We start from the raw sequence: 14,362 nt of genomic DNA, 5'->3' as shown, positions 1-14,362 counted from the left end.
ATATAGGTCGTTTTCGGGGAAGGGGCGGCAAATTTTGTGCGAGGAGCGGCAAATTATTTAGAGCACAGCAGCGCACAATATATAAATACGGGTCTGATCATATCATGTCGGAATAGTACATTATTTATAAGGTACATAGTTTGTTTTCCTCCAATTATTCCCTTGAAACACTGAGTGCAGAGAGTTACCTTACATCCTTTAAGGTTCTCAAGTCTCTGGAGTTGTTTCTTAGACAGATACAAGTTGAGATAAATAATGTTCATTATGATTAGACTAACTTCTAGTATAATATCGCCTTTATTTAATAGTATTAAATTTTATATGTCAATATTGATGTCCTGGATTGTTATAACTCCTAGAAAACCATGGAAGTTTAAGTAAATATAAAATATGAAAGTTTAAGTGAATGTATATGCATAACACATTAAAGTTTAATTTTATGTAATTTTAATTTCAGGAGGGGAGAAAATATTTCCAGTTATAGATGTGACGCGGCAGGATACAATCAAAATGCCATTAAGTGACTTCGTAGAATATTTTACAAGTCCTGTTAGAAATCGGATATTGAACATGATAAGCCTAGAGTTTTCAGATACAAAGTAAGTGGTACAGTCAGTTTAGGTATATATATATATAATTGTAATTTTATTTTCGTATGAAGTTTCTTAGAACACTGTCCACTTGGTACAAAGGAAATCTGATTTTATTAAAGGTACAATTAACCGCAGAAATGTTGACCGTTCTTAGGAATGATTTTGAACAGTATCTTTCTGTCGAATGTCTTCTTTCTTTCCCGTTTCTTCGGTTATTTTGAAATGTCGGCGTTTGTGAAAGGTACGTGTTGGAATGTTGTGTTTGTACTTTTACTGAGCGTATTTAAGATTACATTGGTTAGAATTTAACGGTCATTTTCAGTACCAAGGCATTTAAGACAGAATTTACTAATTAAAATGGAATCCAAACCCATACTTTGATTTTTGTCTGAAGTTAATGCTTTACAGGGAGTGGACTTCAGAACTTAGCACATAGAAATCACACGCATTAGCCACTATGAATGAGAAAAATTTGAATTTACGACCTGTGATGCTAATCTCCGATAACAAAGAGGAGAACGCTACACAGATGTATAAAGATATTTGGGATATAACGTATATGGAGATAATGGGGTTGGTAAATAACGATTCGGAAATTGTTTACGAGATTCAGAGCCGGGTGCCGCCCTGGAATACCTTCAGTTGTAGACTTAGTTCTCAAAATTCCATATCGAGGCCAGTCCAAAATCAACAGCTAGAGGTTTGTTAAGCTACGCAAAAGGCACATATTCAGTATTCTGTACTTACAATTTTCAAGTATCCTTGTGATTTTGTAACAGCAAATTTTCAGCAATTTAGCCATTCTCTTATGAGCTGTATACTAAGAAGGAAAACACTGTTAATATTTAGGTTGATGGGTGGTTACAAAATAGTGAATTCACTTGCATTACTATAAAACTGCAAAATCAAAAAGTAAAATAAAATAAATAAATTAAATAAATAGAAAATTAAAAATAAAAAAATACTTTTCTATTTTCAACTATCCTTGTATTTTCTACTGTAGTGCAATTTAAATGCAATATTGACAGATCACTATTTACTGTGTGCGAAAACTTTAATTTGCCTACAGTATACAATAATGTATGTAAAAAGTATTGAGCCTTTTGCGCAAGATGGCGTTAGTGTCCCAAATCTCGGGATATATGAGTCGCAGAGGACCAGGTCTAATGCCATTTCATAGCTGACAATTGAAGCTAGTAGATGTAAGAAAAAGGTGAAATTCTTGTAATCAGACGTAAGGTATGCGCCGTAGAGATGAGTGAACTTATCATAAAATTACGCTACATTTTTTAAATTTTATCTCGATAAAGGTGCAAATAATACACAGGCTCGTGAAGAAGTTTGTGCTGTTTATGAGTAAGATATGCTATCAAAAGCGACAGCCAAGAAATGATTTAGTCGCTTTCGTTCTGGAAATTCCGATGTCCAACATGCTTCTTGCAGTGAGCGACTAATCACAGCAAAAGTAGATGATATTCTGGCAAAAGTCGAGCAAAATCAGCATGTAAGCTGTCATGACATCGCCCTTAACATTCATCACCAAACAGTGATAAATTATTTGCAGGAAGCTGACTACAAAAAGAAGCTGGATGTTTTTGTTGTGACTTTTCCAACGATATATCTCAAGACAAACCTTGGCATTTGAGATTTATAGTGACACCCCAGAGCTCCATGTTAAAGGCCTCGAAGATACAGCAAAATGCACCATTCGATGCATCCCCTGTCATTTTGCTATCTAAGTTTTTGTTTCATCCTTTTATCACCAGTGTTTCTGATTAGTAAGCATTGGACATTTTACCTGAAACGTCATCTGTTAAGTGGTAGCAATATCGTAAACTGTGGCCCACTGTTGAAGTAAAATTAAGTATATTTACTGTACAATTGGAGACTAATATAGTCGGGCTTCATTACATTCAAGTTGCAAAAAATTGAAAGCCTTAATGAAAAGCAGAGGATTGAAGTGCATCTTCACACTTTTAAAGAGTTTTTCAGCTCTACAGTAAAGTAGTTGAAACTATGAGTTCGATAGCATCTGTTTTACCTAAATATTACCAAAGAGTTCCTTTCCTAGCACACAAATGATAACTTGCCGAAAATTTTCTGTAACAGAAGCATTATCGTAAACACATTTGAGAAAGGTAATTACAGCAAGGCGACTTGGGAATTAGCAGAGATACTGAAAACTTCCAGAACTATTAGTAATAAGCGTATAATGGAACGTGGTACACGTGACGTTCTAATGTTTGGGTCTTATAAACTAAAGGAAAAAAACTTACCAGCATTCTATCTGCGAATAAATCTGGAACTCAACATCCAAAAACATTATAGAAACGAAAGTTAAATTGCGATGAACGATAGATTCAATATTGAATTCAGACATTTTTACCCGGGTTTGCATGTATGGTTGTTGAAGTGGAGAGGAGAGGTATTTTGAAGAAAATAACCCATAGTTTTCTAGGACATACTTCTTGTAATATAGTGGTGTAACTGTGAATATCGAATTTTCTGCCCTCTGCTTAAGTCTTTTGTTGTAATTACCGACTCACAATTTCATGAAAAAAGTAATAATAATAATAATAATAAATTGTTACTTGTCTTATAAAAATGATCATTGAATACATCTGTGATACATGTAAAGTTTTCGTTTGCACTTAATGAAGAGTGATAAATACTTTTTTTTTCTTAAATATTTTATTTGTATATTTGAGTGAAGCAAAAACAAATTTAGGTCACGCTTACATTACGTAGTTTGTAACCCACTTGTTATGGATGAATTGTAATCACAATCAATGCTAGTAAGGATCCGATGCGAAGTCATTCGCTCGGGACTTCTTATTATCAGTATACATAATCTAGAGCTTGACTGTTTTAATTGGCTTTAGTTCAACTTAAAAAAAAAAAAAAAAAAAAAAAAAATGAATAGGGGAAAATTTCAGTACAGTTGGTGATTATCATAATCTATTTGTATTATTGCCGCATTGGGAGAGAAGCAATAAAATAAGGTTAATCAGCATTTGTTGGTTGAATAATTAATAAAAGATTCTCCAATAGAAACACGTCTAAAGAGTAGCAAGATTTTGCAGGGAGAGGGGATTCAATGGGATATGTATAACTGTAGTTACGGATTAGCTGTCTGTGAGCTAATATTCCACTTTATAAACATCTTTCATTTTATAATTATCCCAGTCCATTTCGATATGTGTGAATGGAAATACAGCCATTTGTAATGTTTCTTGCACTTTGTGAACATGGTGTTAGGAAGGTAAAGTAACATGTTTCGAGGGGATTTTGAATCTCCGAGGAGGAAATCCCCTGGCTACCCCTGGATTTAGAGCTGAAAGGAATGTCTATTAGAAAGAATAGCGCGAAAACCATCGTGGCAAAGTGGGTTGAGTTCTCACCTTTGGTGCAGGAGACTAGTTTGTATTGAATTTAGATCCCTTTTCAGCAACGAGGTTAATTTGACACTTAGACTTGCAGATTAATACATTGACTATCACACTTAGAAAAAATTTAGAAAAACACTTTATTGTGGACCACGGTGTTTAATTACGAAAAGAGATGAAAAACTTCGAGAACAAAACTTCATTTCTACTTCAATGATTTAGTATTATTATTATTATTATTATTATTATTATTATTATTATTATTATTATTATTATTATTATTATTGTATGTTTATGAGTTATCTAACTCCAGGGTTGTGCCCAAAATTACTTAAATGTTACAACATGGTAGCAGCGTATGTCGCCTGCTCACCACGCGGCTTGTAAGGTAAAGGAGGAAAATCAGAAAGATTTTGCGCTATTTTTTCTCGAACGTGTAATACATTTTGGTCAGACTGTTCAGGACGTCCACGCCATATAAGCAGCACAATGTTATTCATTTTTATAATGTAAGGGGCGCACAGCCATATATATCCACGGGAAATGGAGTCAGTGTATAGGGACAAGTGCTTAGCAGTGCGAAATGTACAGTGGTGGTATAAGGAGTTTGAAAATGGAGAGAGAATGATCGGGCTAACCTCGTTCCTCCTTGACAGCTGACATTAGGCATGTTGACGAAATGGTGAAAGCGGATATTCAAAAAATGAAATAGAATTTCAAATGTGAATGTTCATAATGTGTAGAAAACTTGTGTGTTCAGCATTTTGCACTCCTGGTATTTCTTTAGTGTGCGTTTTCATTATTCATATATATATATATATATATTTTAATAGGCTTGCAGAATATATTGAGGCACCACGTGTGGCACGTGAATTGGATTGGGCAAACTATATATGGCCTGATAGCGAATCTCGAGCCGCGAAGAAGAGGTCAGTACAAAAGTACTGTTTGATGGGTGTGAGAGACTCGTTTACAGATTTTCATATCGACTTTGGAGGTTCTTCAGTATGGTACCACGTTTTCAAGGTAAGTATTATCAGAATATTTGGTTTGTTCGTTTTGCTGTCATAAAAATCGAATTAAACTAATTTTGTTTAAAGTTTAGTATCGATGTTTCGCAGGAAGCCTCATTGTCTAGTAGTTTATTTAATTCTTGTTTAATTTGGTAAATATGGATTTGAACTTTTGGAGAGGAGAAAAAATATAAGAGTCCTACAGAAAAAAATATACTAGTATCTGTTTATTTATTTAAACTTTCGGATACAATTTACAAAACAAATTTACAGGACATTTTTTTTTTCTCAATCACTGGTATTCTGCTGGAACTGAGGTAGGTCATGGAGGAACTTCAGTTAAGATGCCCGGCCACCGAATTCGGATCCGACTCCATTTTTTGTGTAATTCTTAATGTCCACGTTGAATGAATCATGATGCATTTAAGTGGACATAAGGCTTGTTAAGCAATATTATTTGCCTGAAGTCTCTAATTTATTGGTTGTAATATAATACAAACGACTACTATGTTAATTTTATGGTACGTAGTTTCACAGGTCTAGATTACATTCTATAGATTTGATATTATTTTATACGCAATTAGCAAGTGCCCGGCTTCGTACGGGAAAAATAATGTTTATGCACAGTCCTTGAAAATCCTGTAGAATAAATGACAAACCACACCGTGTTAGTTAGCCCTCTCGAAAATAAAGAATTGAGTAAAATAAATAACTACGAGCAACAAATTTGGCGTTGCTCCTGCCAATTTTCGGGCGAGCTGATGTGCTCGTTCTTGACTAAAGTTGGATATGGGTCTTTGAGACTCTCAACAATTAGTTTAACGACCACGAAAACAATGAATTCGACACTAATCTCGGTCATTTTGGACATTTCATTTTTCACCCCTTCTCACCCCTACCCCATGCCGATGGAGGCTGAAGTTTGACGCAGACGACATCAGGTATATCACTATTCATCTTAGCGACTCCGAAAACTATGTATTCAACACTAATATCGGTCGTTCTCGATTATTTTTAAATGTCATTCTTTCTTCTCCCGAGTAATGTATTACTTTGCTTTTTCTTTTCATACCGAGTTTCATATTCCTGACATGAGAAATTTGTGAAATACCCTTATTTTTTACATAAATTTTAAACCACCTCTTCCCATTCGAACCCTGTCCCCCCTCCTCTGCCTTTAGGATACAAACCAAAAGGTTCTATATAGCCTACAATCTCTTCGAAACTATGGCCTCTTCGATAAAATTACTTTGAAGTATGTCAAGCCAACGATATGGATTTGTATACTGCACAAACAAACGTACATACATTCATTTTTATTATAAGAGTATAGACTAAGTTCATTGGATGATATGCCAAGATCAATTCTACATTTCCCATTTCAAGAGTTTTAATTAGATATTGTTTGGTTTGGCACCTCGTAAAGTTTAAGACCACTTCTTATCCATGTAATTGATCTTTTGCTTTCGTGCAAACATCATGTGCAATAATAAGTTAATATACTTGTATTTTATTTTATGGTGGAAAGCACGGTATAAGAGGTTTTCTCAGGATTCTTTCCCTTCCTTCCGTAGTCTCATTCCACCAAATTATTTCGTAATTATTTGCTGTCATTAACCATCCGTATCCCTTAACCTAAAGGGCATGATCGTGGGACGATAAATTCATTCCATAGAATATTAAAAAAATGTTTCTTTGCTCATACGCGGTCCAAGGTAGCTAATATATTGCAGTAAGTATGTTTCCCGTCCCACCCTCGTTCCAAAGCGGTTCAAAAGTTCACCCATCCTTTCTAAAATATCGGTCATTTTCGATCATTTATCTCTCTCTCTCTCTCTCTCTCTCTCTCTCTCTCTCTATATATATATATATATATATATATATATATATATATATATATATATATATATATATATATAATGTGTGTGTGTGTGTGTTTGTTTTGGGTGGCAATTAATTAATGACCACATTTATATTTCGTGTAATTTAATTCATATGAAATGTTAAGCTACAAAATTGAAGTAGTAACTAGTATCATACACGAAAATACAGAACATTAGCAAACATTGTCTATTTTGAAAATTACAGACTTTACGTATCCTCCCTTGAATTGTATGCATTTCTGACAACGAACTAACATGCCATCCATAAGTTTTGCAAATGTTTCATTTGTTATCAAGTGAAGTTCATTTCTTGTGGCAGCTTTCAGATCCTCTACGCTGTTTGATTCATTGACATGAACTTTAGACTTTAATTAGCCCCATAAAAAAACTGGGGCAGTTAAGTCTGGAACGGGAAGGCCATTCAATGTTACCAAAGCAAGAAATCATATGATTACAGAATGTCTGTTGCACTAATTGCCTTGTTTCAAGATCTGTGTGACTTGCTGCACCATCTTACTAAAAGAACATATCCTTAATATTGGGGTTCCGACGCTGTAACTCAGGAATAATAATAATAATAAAACCTCTAAGGATTTATCTGTAACGATCGCCATTAAAACTTTACACTAACACCATTTTGTCTCACCCTTTCAACCTTTTTCTTCGTTGTGTACAGATCTATGCCTACCCGTACATTTACCATCCATTACACTGCCTCTGTTTCTATGGGATTCGACAAATCGCAGAATTGATTTCCGAGAAGAAGCTACACCTTCTGCACACCTACTTTCCATACTACATCACTAAGTTTTGCAAATGTTGGTCTTTATTTTAACCTAAAAGAAACCGAAAGAAAAACATTACTACCACAACACTTGCAATATAAATGTGGTCATTAATTAATTGTCACCCTGTACGTACGTGCAGAAATCTTGGTGATAAAAGCTACCGGGCCTTGGTGCTGACTACATTATCTTTTATACTTGCCAAAGTCATGAAAGTGTGAAATTTAATTTTTACGTGGCCCGTGGGCTATCTCGCCTTGACTCGAATGAGGATACCCTTTACCTCTACCTGTAACAAGTGAAGTACGGGGCCAGAGAGGATGATTTCTTTTCCTAAAACGAGCTGTATTATGTACTATTTCTTCCTAGTAGAATGTTGTAAGTCATACTTTGGTATTTTTATTTATAGGGCCAGAAAATTTTTTATTTGATCCCTCCTACTGGTGCTAATTTGTCGTTATTCCAGCGCTGGTCTAAGTCTACGAATCAACATGAAAGCTTCTTTGCAGATCAAGTAAGTGTAATTTGTTGGTATAGATTACTTACATTACATTGTGAAAAGAATAAAATCAAAACAATAAACGAAGTACACTGTGTGCACTTCTAATCGCTTATAGGTACATAGATTTTTTATGAAAAAAGATAAGAAAAAAACTTCCGTATGATTATTGTGTCTTATTATTGTGTATCCAAGCCGTGGGCTGTGCGCTTTGTGGTAGACAAACACAGTGTGCGTGAGTTTTCTCTTTGTTCCTCCTACTTTTGTCATTCATCTCATCATCTGCATAATCGTTAGAGGTTAGGCAAACAAAAACAAACTAAAAATATAATCACCGTGAGAGAATTGAGGTAGAATAACATAGTTTATTATTACTATTATTAGGAATCCACCTTAAGGTGTGTTCTACACTTGTTACAACTCTCCTAGAACATTCGTAATTCTTTTAAGATAAAAGTTTTTTGTTAATCTTGTACTGTAGTCATGGAGATGTAGACTTTTCTTTCTGTTAACTTTTGTCTAATACGTTGTTATATGATGAAGCTATTTTTTCATCAAATACCACTCAAACAGAAATGGAAACAGGACACTGCATAAAAATGGCGCAAAATATCTCGATAATGATAACCCACTTTCTCTTTCCGTTTCTGTATTTGGTGACCATATTGTTGAAAGTTTTTGCTAAATATCAACGCTAACCCAGACTTGATATTTTTAAAAGAATAAACACACTCAATATTGGGGATCATGGTATACATAACACTAATGCAGCCATAAGTAATCTTCCTACATCTCTTACAGTCTTACACAAAGTTTCATAAATCTCATTCGTAACTTTCCTTGCAGTATTTTTTAATTTTGATGGCTCACACCTTCGTTTTTAACTTTTTTCAAGACTTCTGTTTCCTTTTGTGTGTACCCTGAAATAAAGTAAGTTGCGAGAATTTTGTAGAACATGGAGTTGAATAAGTTGGGGAATATGTAAAGATAAGAGCGCTCCAACGAACGTACGCGCCGTAAATGAGTCAACAAGCAAACTCTACGTTTCTCCCCACACACAGTTAGGAAATGATGTTTGTTAAAGCATGATAAAGTTGATAGACAATTTCTGTCTTAGACATTTATCACTAGATATGAGAGACAAGAAGTAGGAAAAAGAAAGATATGTAAATGCGGAAATATTTTTATTTTAAGAGAGGAAAAGAAAATGTTTGAGAGAACGGTTAAAACCTCTTTATCAGAACATGCTCATAAAGCTGCTAGAACACCATCGAAAAAGATGGAGAAAATCCAGCACTGAAGTGTATATTGAGTTTGTAAGTGGATGATGATTGTAATGCTAGGTATGATTTTGTAAACTGTTATTTTCATACAACATACTGCAATCTTCTTTCGCTGTATCCAGATCCTGCAACAATACTAATATATTCATTAGATGAGGTGCCTAGTATCAAAAGCCGCAATTTTTCTTAATACCGAAATTGAGTTCTATATCGTTTGTTGTTTGTTTGATCTAAAGGAGAGGAATTCCATGGAAACAGTATTTTGTTTAAAAGCTTAGTATATCATACTAAAATATGTGACTTTGTACATGTATATGTGGAGATTCACTGCACGTTTTACAAAATTACTCGAAACTAACCTAGATGGATGTGGCGGATTTTGATACTAGGCGCCTCAGATGTGCATGCACAAAAATATCAGAAATTTGTCTTGTACAATGAAAGGTGTTAAGCCATGCGCCCCAGGAAAATGCCAATGTCAATTTCAATATAGATAGAACTCCATGTATAACGTTTAGTGAACATGTTATGTCATATTTAAAGGATATAGTATTAGATGTCATTTGAAGCAGATTGTGTGTGGAAAGAATGCCACTTAAATGAGGACCATTTTAAGGAATGCAAATATGGAAAACTTCTCTTCTATCTTCTCCGATAGTTTTTGTATAACCAGTCCACTTGCAGACGAATAACGTCCCTAAGTTCGTTTAATATGCGAGTTTTTCCTTCGTACGCTCACTATTGAGGTAGCTCTACAAAAACAAATCACATGTTCACAGGCCAGGTGACGACGAAGGTTAGGAAACATCACAAATCATGACAACACAAGTCGACCGGAAACATGACTCGAAAAACATCTGTTGCTTCCTTAGCATTATGCGTTCCATCTTTTTGAAAGTATATTTGTCGTTTGTTAAGCCTTCGTCTGTGCACTCCTAGTTTTAGATGTTTACATGTACGAAGTTGAAATTACAGTCACAGTTTTACCATTCTCCTCAAAAAAGTGCAGGCCATTGCTACATATACCAATATCGCACCAAACTGCCATCTTCAGATATGTAATGGTCATTCGTGCACTTCATGGAGAATATCGGGCGCCCAATACCAGAAGTTATGCTTGTTCACTAAACTATTAAGATGAAAATGTGCTTCATAAGTCATCATGAGAATAACATTGTCATGTTCGTAAAAAATGTCGAACATTTTCCTCGCAAAGGCTGAAGATTGCGGATAGCGTCTCTGTATAAGATCCGTTGTACTGTGCTTTTACTCAGACTCAATTCGACAACAGGAGTACGGTGGCTCTGTGGTAGAGCTTTTACCTCTGATGCGTAGGGTCCCTGGTTCGATCCTAGTCCAGAGTACAACCAATTAATGTCTATAGATAGTGAATGTTTATTTTCTTCGATTTTCAAGTTGTAATAAAATATATAGTTTTTAAAACACTATGTTGTCAGTATACTGTTATATTGAATCTAGGGAATTTAAAATGAAAGGCAGATATAGTGAAAGTAAGTGTCAGGAATTCATATGTAGTCAGAAATGACTTAAAATAAAATGTCAGTTTGTTTAACAAAGAGACAACGCCATTATAGTTCGTGCTTTGCTCTATCTGAAGAAGTAGTATTTCCTTTGCTTCAAGATTTTTCATTTCATTGTAGGTTGATAGGTGTTATAAATGTGTTGTAACAGAAGGCCAAACATTATTCCTTCCTACTGGTTGGATTCATGCTGTGTTAACACCAGTAGATTCACTTGTGTTTGGTGGAAACTTCTTACATAGTTTAAATATTGCACTCCAACTTCGGTAAGTTTTCTCTTCCTCGTATTTAAATTAATATTTGTGTGAAAAATACTGTTGCTCATTAATATATCTGTTCAAGTTTATACTTAATGTGTTATTTCACTAGAATAAGTAATTTCTTACGATGCCTGAAATATAGTTAACATATAAGTGAGAGTTGTGGTCGAAAAATTTGATAACCCCTCATGTAATCTTATGGAGTTTCCTCGAAACTAATCACAATAATAATCCTAATAATAATAATAATAATAATAATAATAATAATAATAATAAAAAGCAATTTATGCGTAGAAAGTTATTGAATAACGATAAAAAAAGATACGGGCCACTCCATTACATTTCGTCGCTCCAATTTCTTAAACTAAATCACGTCATGCTGCAGTTAAAACTGAAACATTTATTACAAACAAAAAAGGTAAGACTATTTCGGGAAACTTCGTCCGGAGAAAAATCATCTAACTAACTAACTCTATGGCCTATGGACCCCGCAGGTTCAGTGCCGCGTTCACAAAAGCTCTCCACTGACTTCTATCCTTAGCTAATTGCATCCAGTTTCTACTTTGTATTCCTATCTCTGCGAGATCCATCTTAATATTATCCTCCCATCGGCGCCTAGGTCTTCCTAATGGTCGTTTTCCTATGGGTCTTCCAGCCAAGACTTTGAAAGCGTTTCTACTTTCTTTCATTCTAGCTACATGACCTGCCCACCTAAGCCTCCTAGACTTGACGACCCTAACAATGTTGGGTAAACCGTATAAATTATGTAGTTCCTCGTTATGAAGTTTCCGCCATTCCCCATTCCCGTTCCTCTTAGGTCCGAATATTCTTCTCAGGATCCTGTTCTCAAATACTTTCAGTCTATGTTCTTCCCTCAGAGTAAGTGACCATGTTTCGCAACCATACAGAACAACAGGCATGATTATCGTTTTATATATTTTAAGCTTCAAATTCTTCGACAGAATTCGCGACGTCAAGAGATTTTGAACCGAATAGTAACACGAATTCCCTGCTTTTAGTCGACATTTAATTTCTTCGTGAATATGATTTTCGTCTGTTAATATTGATCCTAAATATTTGGAGAAAAATCATCTCTAATAGTAAATATTCCTTGTAAATATTTTCATAAGAAATAATTTACGCAACATAAAGGTTATTAATGAAATGCTTATTTATGAAATAATAGTCCGAATAGGAAATAATAGAAAAAAATAATAGGAAAAAATATGAAATAATAGAAGAAAAGTCCGAAAAAAAACTCACTCCCAAGAGTAAACTACATCTTGTTGATTGCTTCATGAGAAGTGACTTTTCGAGTATTGTGAGGTTACTGGTAAAACATTTATTTAAGAAATGTGAACATAATTCACAGTGGTTTTTGTGAAAATCGCCCGAAGAAAACTCTCCCTCAAGAATATACTATCCTCTGTGGACTTTCTCAGGAGAAATGAGTTAGGTCACATTATCAGGTTATTAATGAAATATTTATTTACGAAGTATGAATAAAATTGCCTTAGTGCTTCTGGGAAAACCGTCCGAGAAAACTCAGCCCTGACTATAAACTGCTCCTTGTGGAGTTTTCCAGGAGTATTGAGTAATGCCAAATTATGAATTTATGAATTAAATATTTATATATGAAACGTGAACAAAATCGTGTGGGTCGCTTTTGAGAAAATAGTTCTAAAAAAACTCATTTCTAAGAGTAAAGTACCCTTATGAGCTTTTCCTAGGGAAATAACTTATACCACTGTATTGAGTTGTTAAATGAAATATTAATGTATAAAATTTTAACAAAATCGTTACAACCGTTTTCTAGAAAATTCAGTAAGCGCCCCAAGGATATCTTACAAAAACCTTAAGTTTAAAACTGACCACCAGAAATCATTTTTTTCGGTACTAATAGCCACTAAATCCGTTGAAATCTCGATTATTTTTTTTATTTCCAGCATACTTTCTTCTATCGTGGCTAGAAAGTAAAACGGAAAATTTGAGCAATGCGATTTCGCACAGTAATGTATGACTTCAATCGCTCTTATGCAAAAATTTGGTTCTTGGGAGTTATCAACTTTTTCGAACATATCCCTCAATTAATCTCGTTATATTTTGCAATTTATCATTGTTCATTGTTAGAAATATAGTAAATTGGAAAGCTTTAACTTGCGATATAATATTAAACGTAAAAATTTCAATAGGTTAAAAGAAAATTAGCAACTTATCTAACAGAATGATTTTTTTTATCTGCTTTGTGATTAAAAGAAAAAAATGAAACCAATTGAACCTCGTAAGGCGAAGCTACAGTTTGATGCAATAATGAACCTTAAGTGCACGTAATAATGAAAGAAGGCGTACTACCTTGCTTTTTATTTTGAAACTAATATTTATTCAAGCAATAGGGAAGTGTTATTAATTTTCTGTTTTTGCACGCTATTTAAGTTACAAAACCACTATTGTTGAAGTGCAGTCTAGCCGTCTTGCAGAACGACTGGACATAGTTTGGACTTACGGGCTTTTTTGTACAAAGGCGTATGTAATGCCAGTGAATAAGGTACCCATTTCTGTATCAATAATAAAACGCACTTCAAACGAGGAAACTTTTTTTTTTCAGTTGACTTTTCCCCTCTTTCCTTTTCACTCATTTCAAGAGTAGTCAGTTGTTGATAATACGAATGAAGGTAACTTAAGCATTGTCGTTGTACTTGTCACCCGTTTTCGTTGAACTATAGAGGAATAAAGTTGCCATGGTAGCTAATTCTAATTGAAGAGTGTGAAAGGTATATAGAAACCATGTGCAGTTTAACGCTCCGAAAAGTGAATTTTGAATTGCCAGTAAAAATTACTATTGTGAATGACGGAATATGGGGCGCCATCAAGTTACGGTGTCTTTTACCTTTCATACACCCAGTCAGTCGACAGCTCGTCATACAGAGAAATATGTGGACAATGTATGTAAAACTATCGTAATCACTTGTGAATCGTATACGTGCCAGTGCATGTCGTGCTTTCTTGCACAGTGACCCCTGCCATTGTCACCATATCGTTGGATTTCCGGATCAGTAAAGACCCATGATCATAATTCGAAATCAGAGAGTGGTCATCACAATAGAGACAGATTGGGACGT

The 14,362-nt window shown here is 34.6% G+C and overlaps 1 protein-coding gene across 2 annotated transcripts in view; it reads left to right on the top strand.

The window, feature by feature from the left end:
* The window catches only part of LOC145688270 (histone lysine demethylase PHF8-like), a 93,489-nt gene that overhangs the window by 31,133 nt on the left and 47,994 nt on the right, over positions 1–14,362 (top strand). For both annotated transcript variants that reach the window (XM_081762260.1, XM_081762259.1), the window contains exons 5-8: positions 458–599; positions 4,813–5,005; positions 8,070–8,174; positions 11,104–11,249. In XM_081762260.1, coding sequence (XP_081618386.1) covers positions 458–599; positions 4,813–5,005; positions 8,070–8,174; positions 11,104–11,249 — 586 coding nt within the window. The remainder of the gene's footprint in view (positions 1–457; positions 600–4,812; positions 5,006–8,069; positions 8,175–11,103; positions 11,250–14,362) is intronic.

Source organism: Thermobia domestica, chromosome 6, assembly GCF_964235325.1.
Source record: "Thermobia domestica chromosome 6, izTheDome1.hap1.1, whole genome shotgun sequence".
Taxonomy (NCBI): Eukaryota; Metazoa; Arthropoda; class Insecta; order Zygentoma; family Lepismatidae; genus Thermobia; species Thermobia domestica.
The sequence above is the reverse complement of the archived record's forward strand: the minus strand, read 5'-3'. Positions and strand labels throughout refer to the sequence as shown.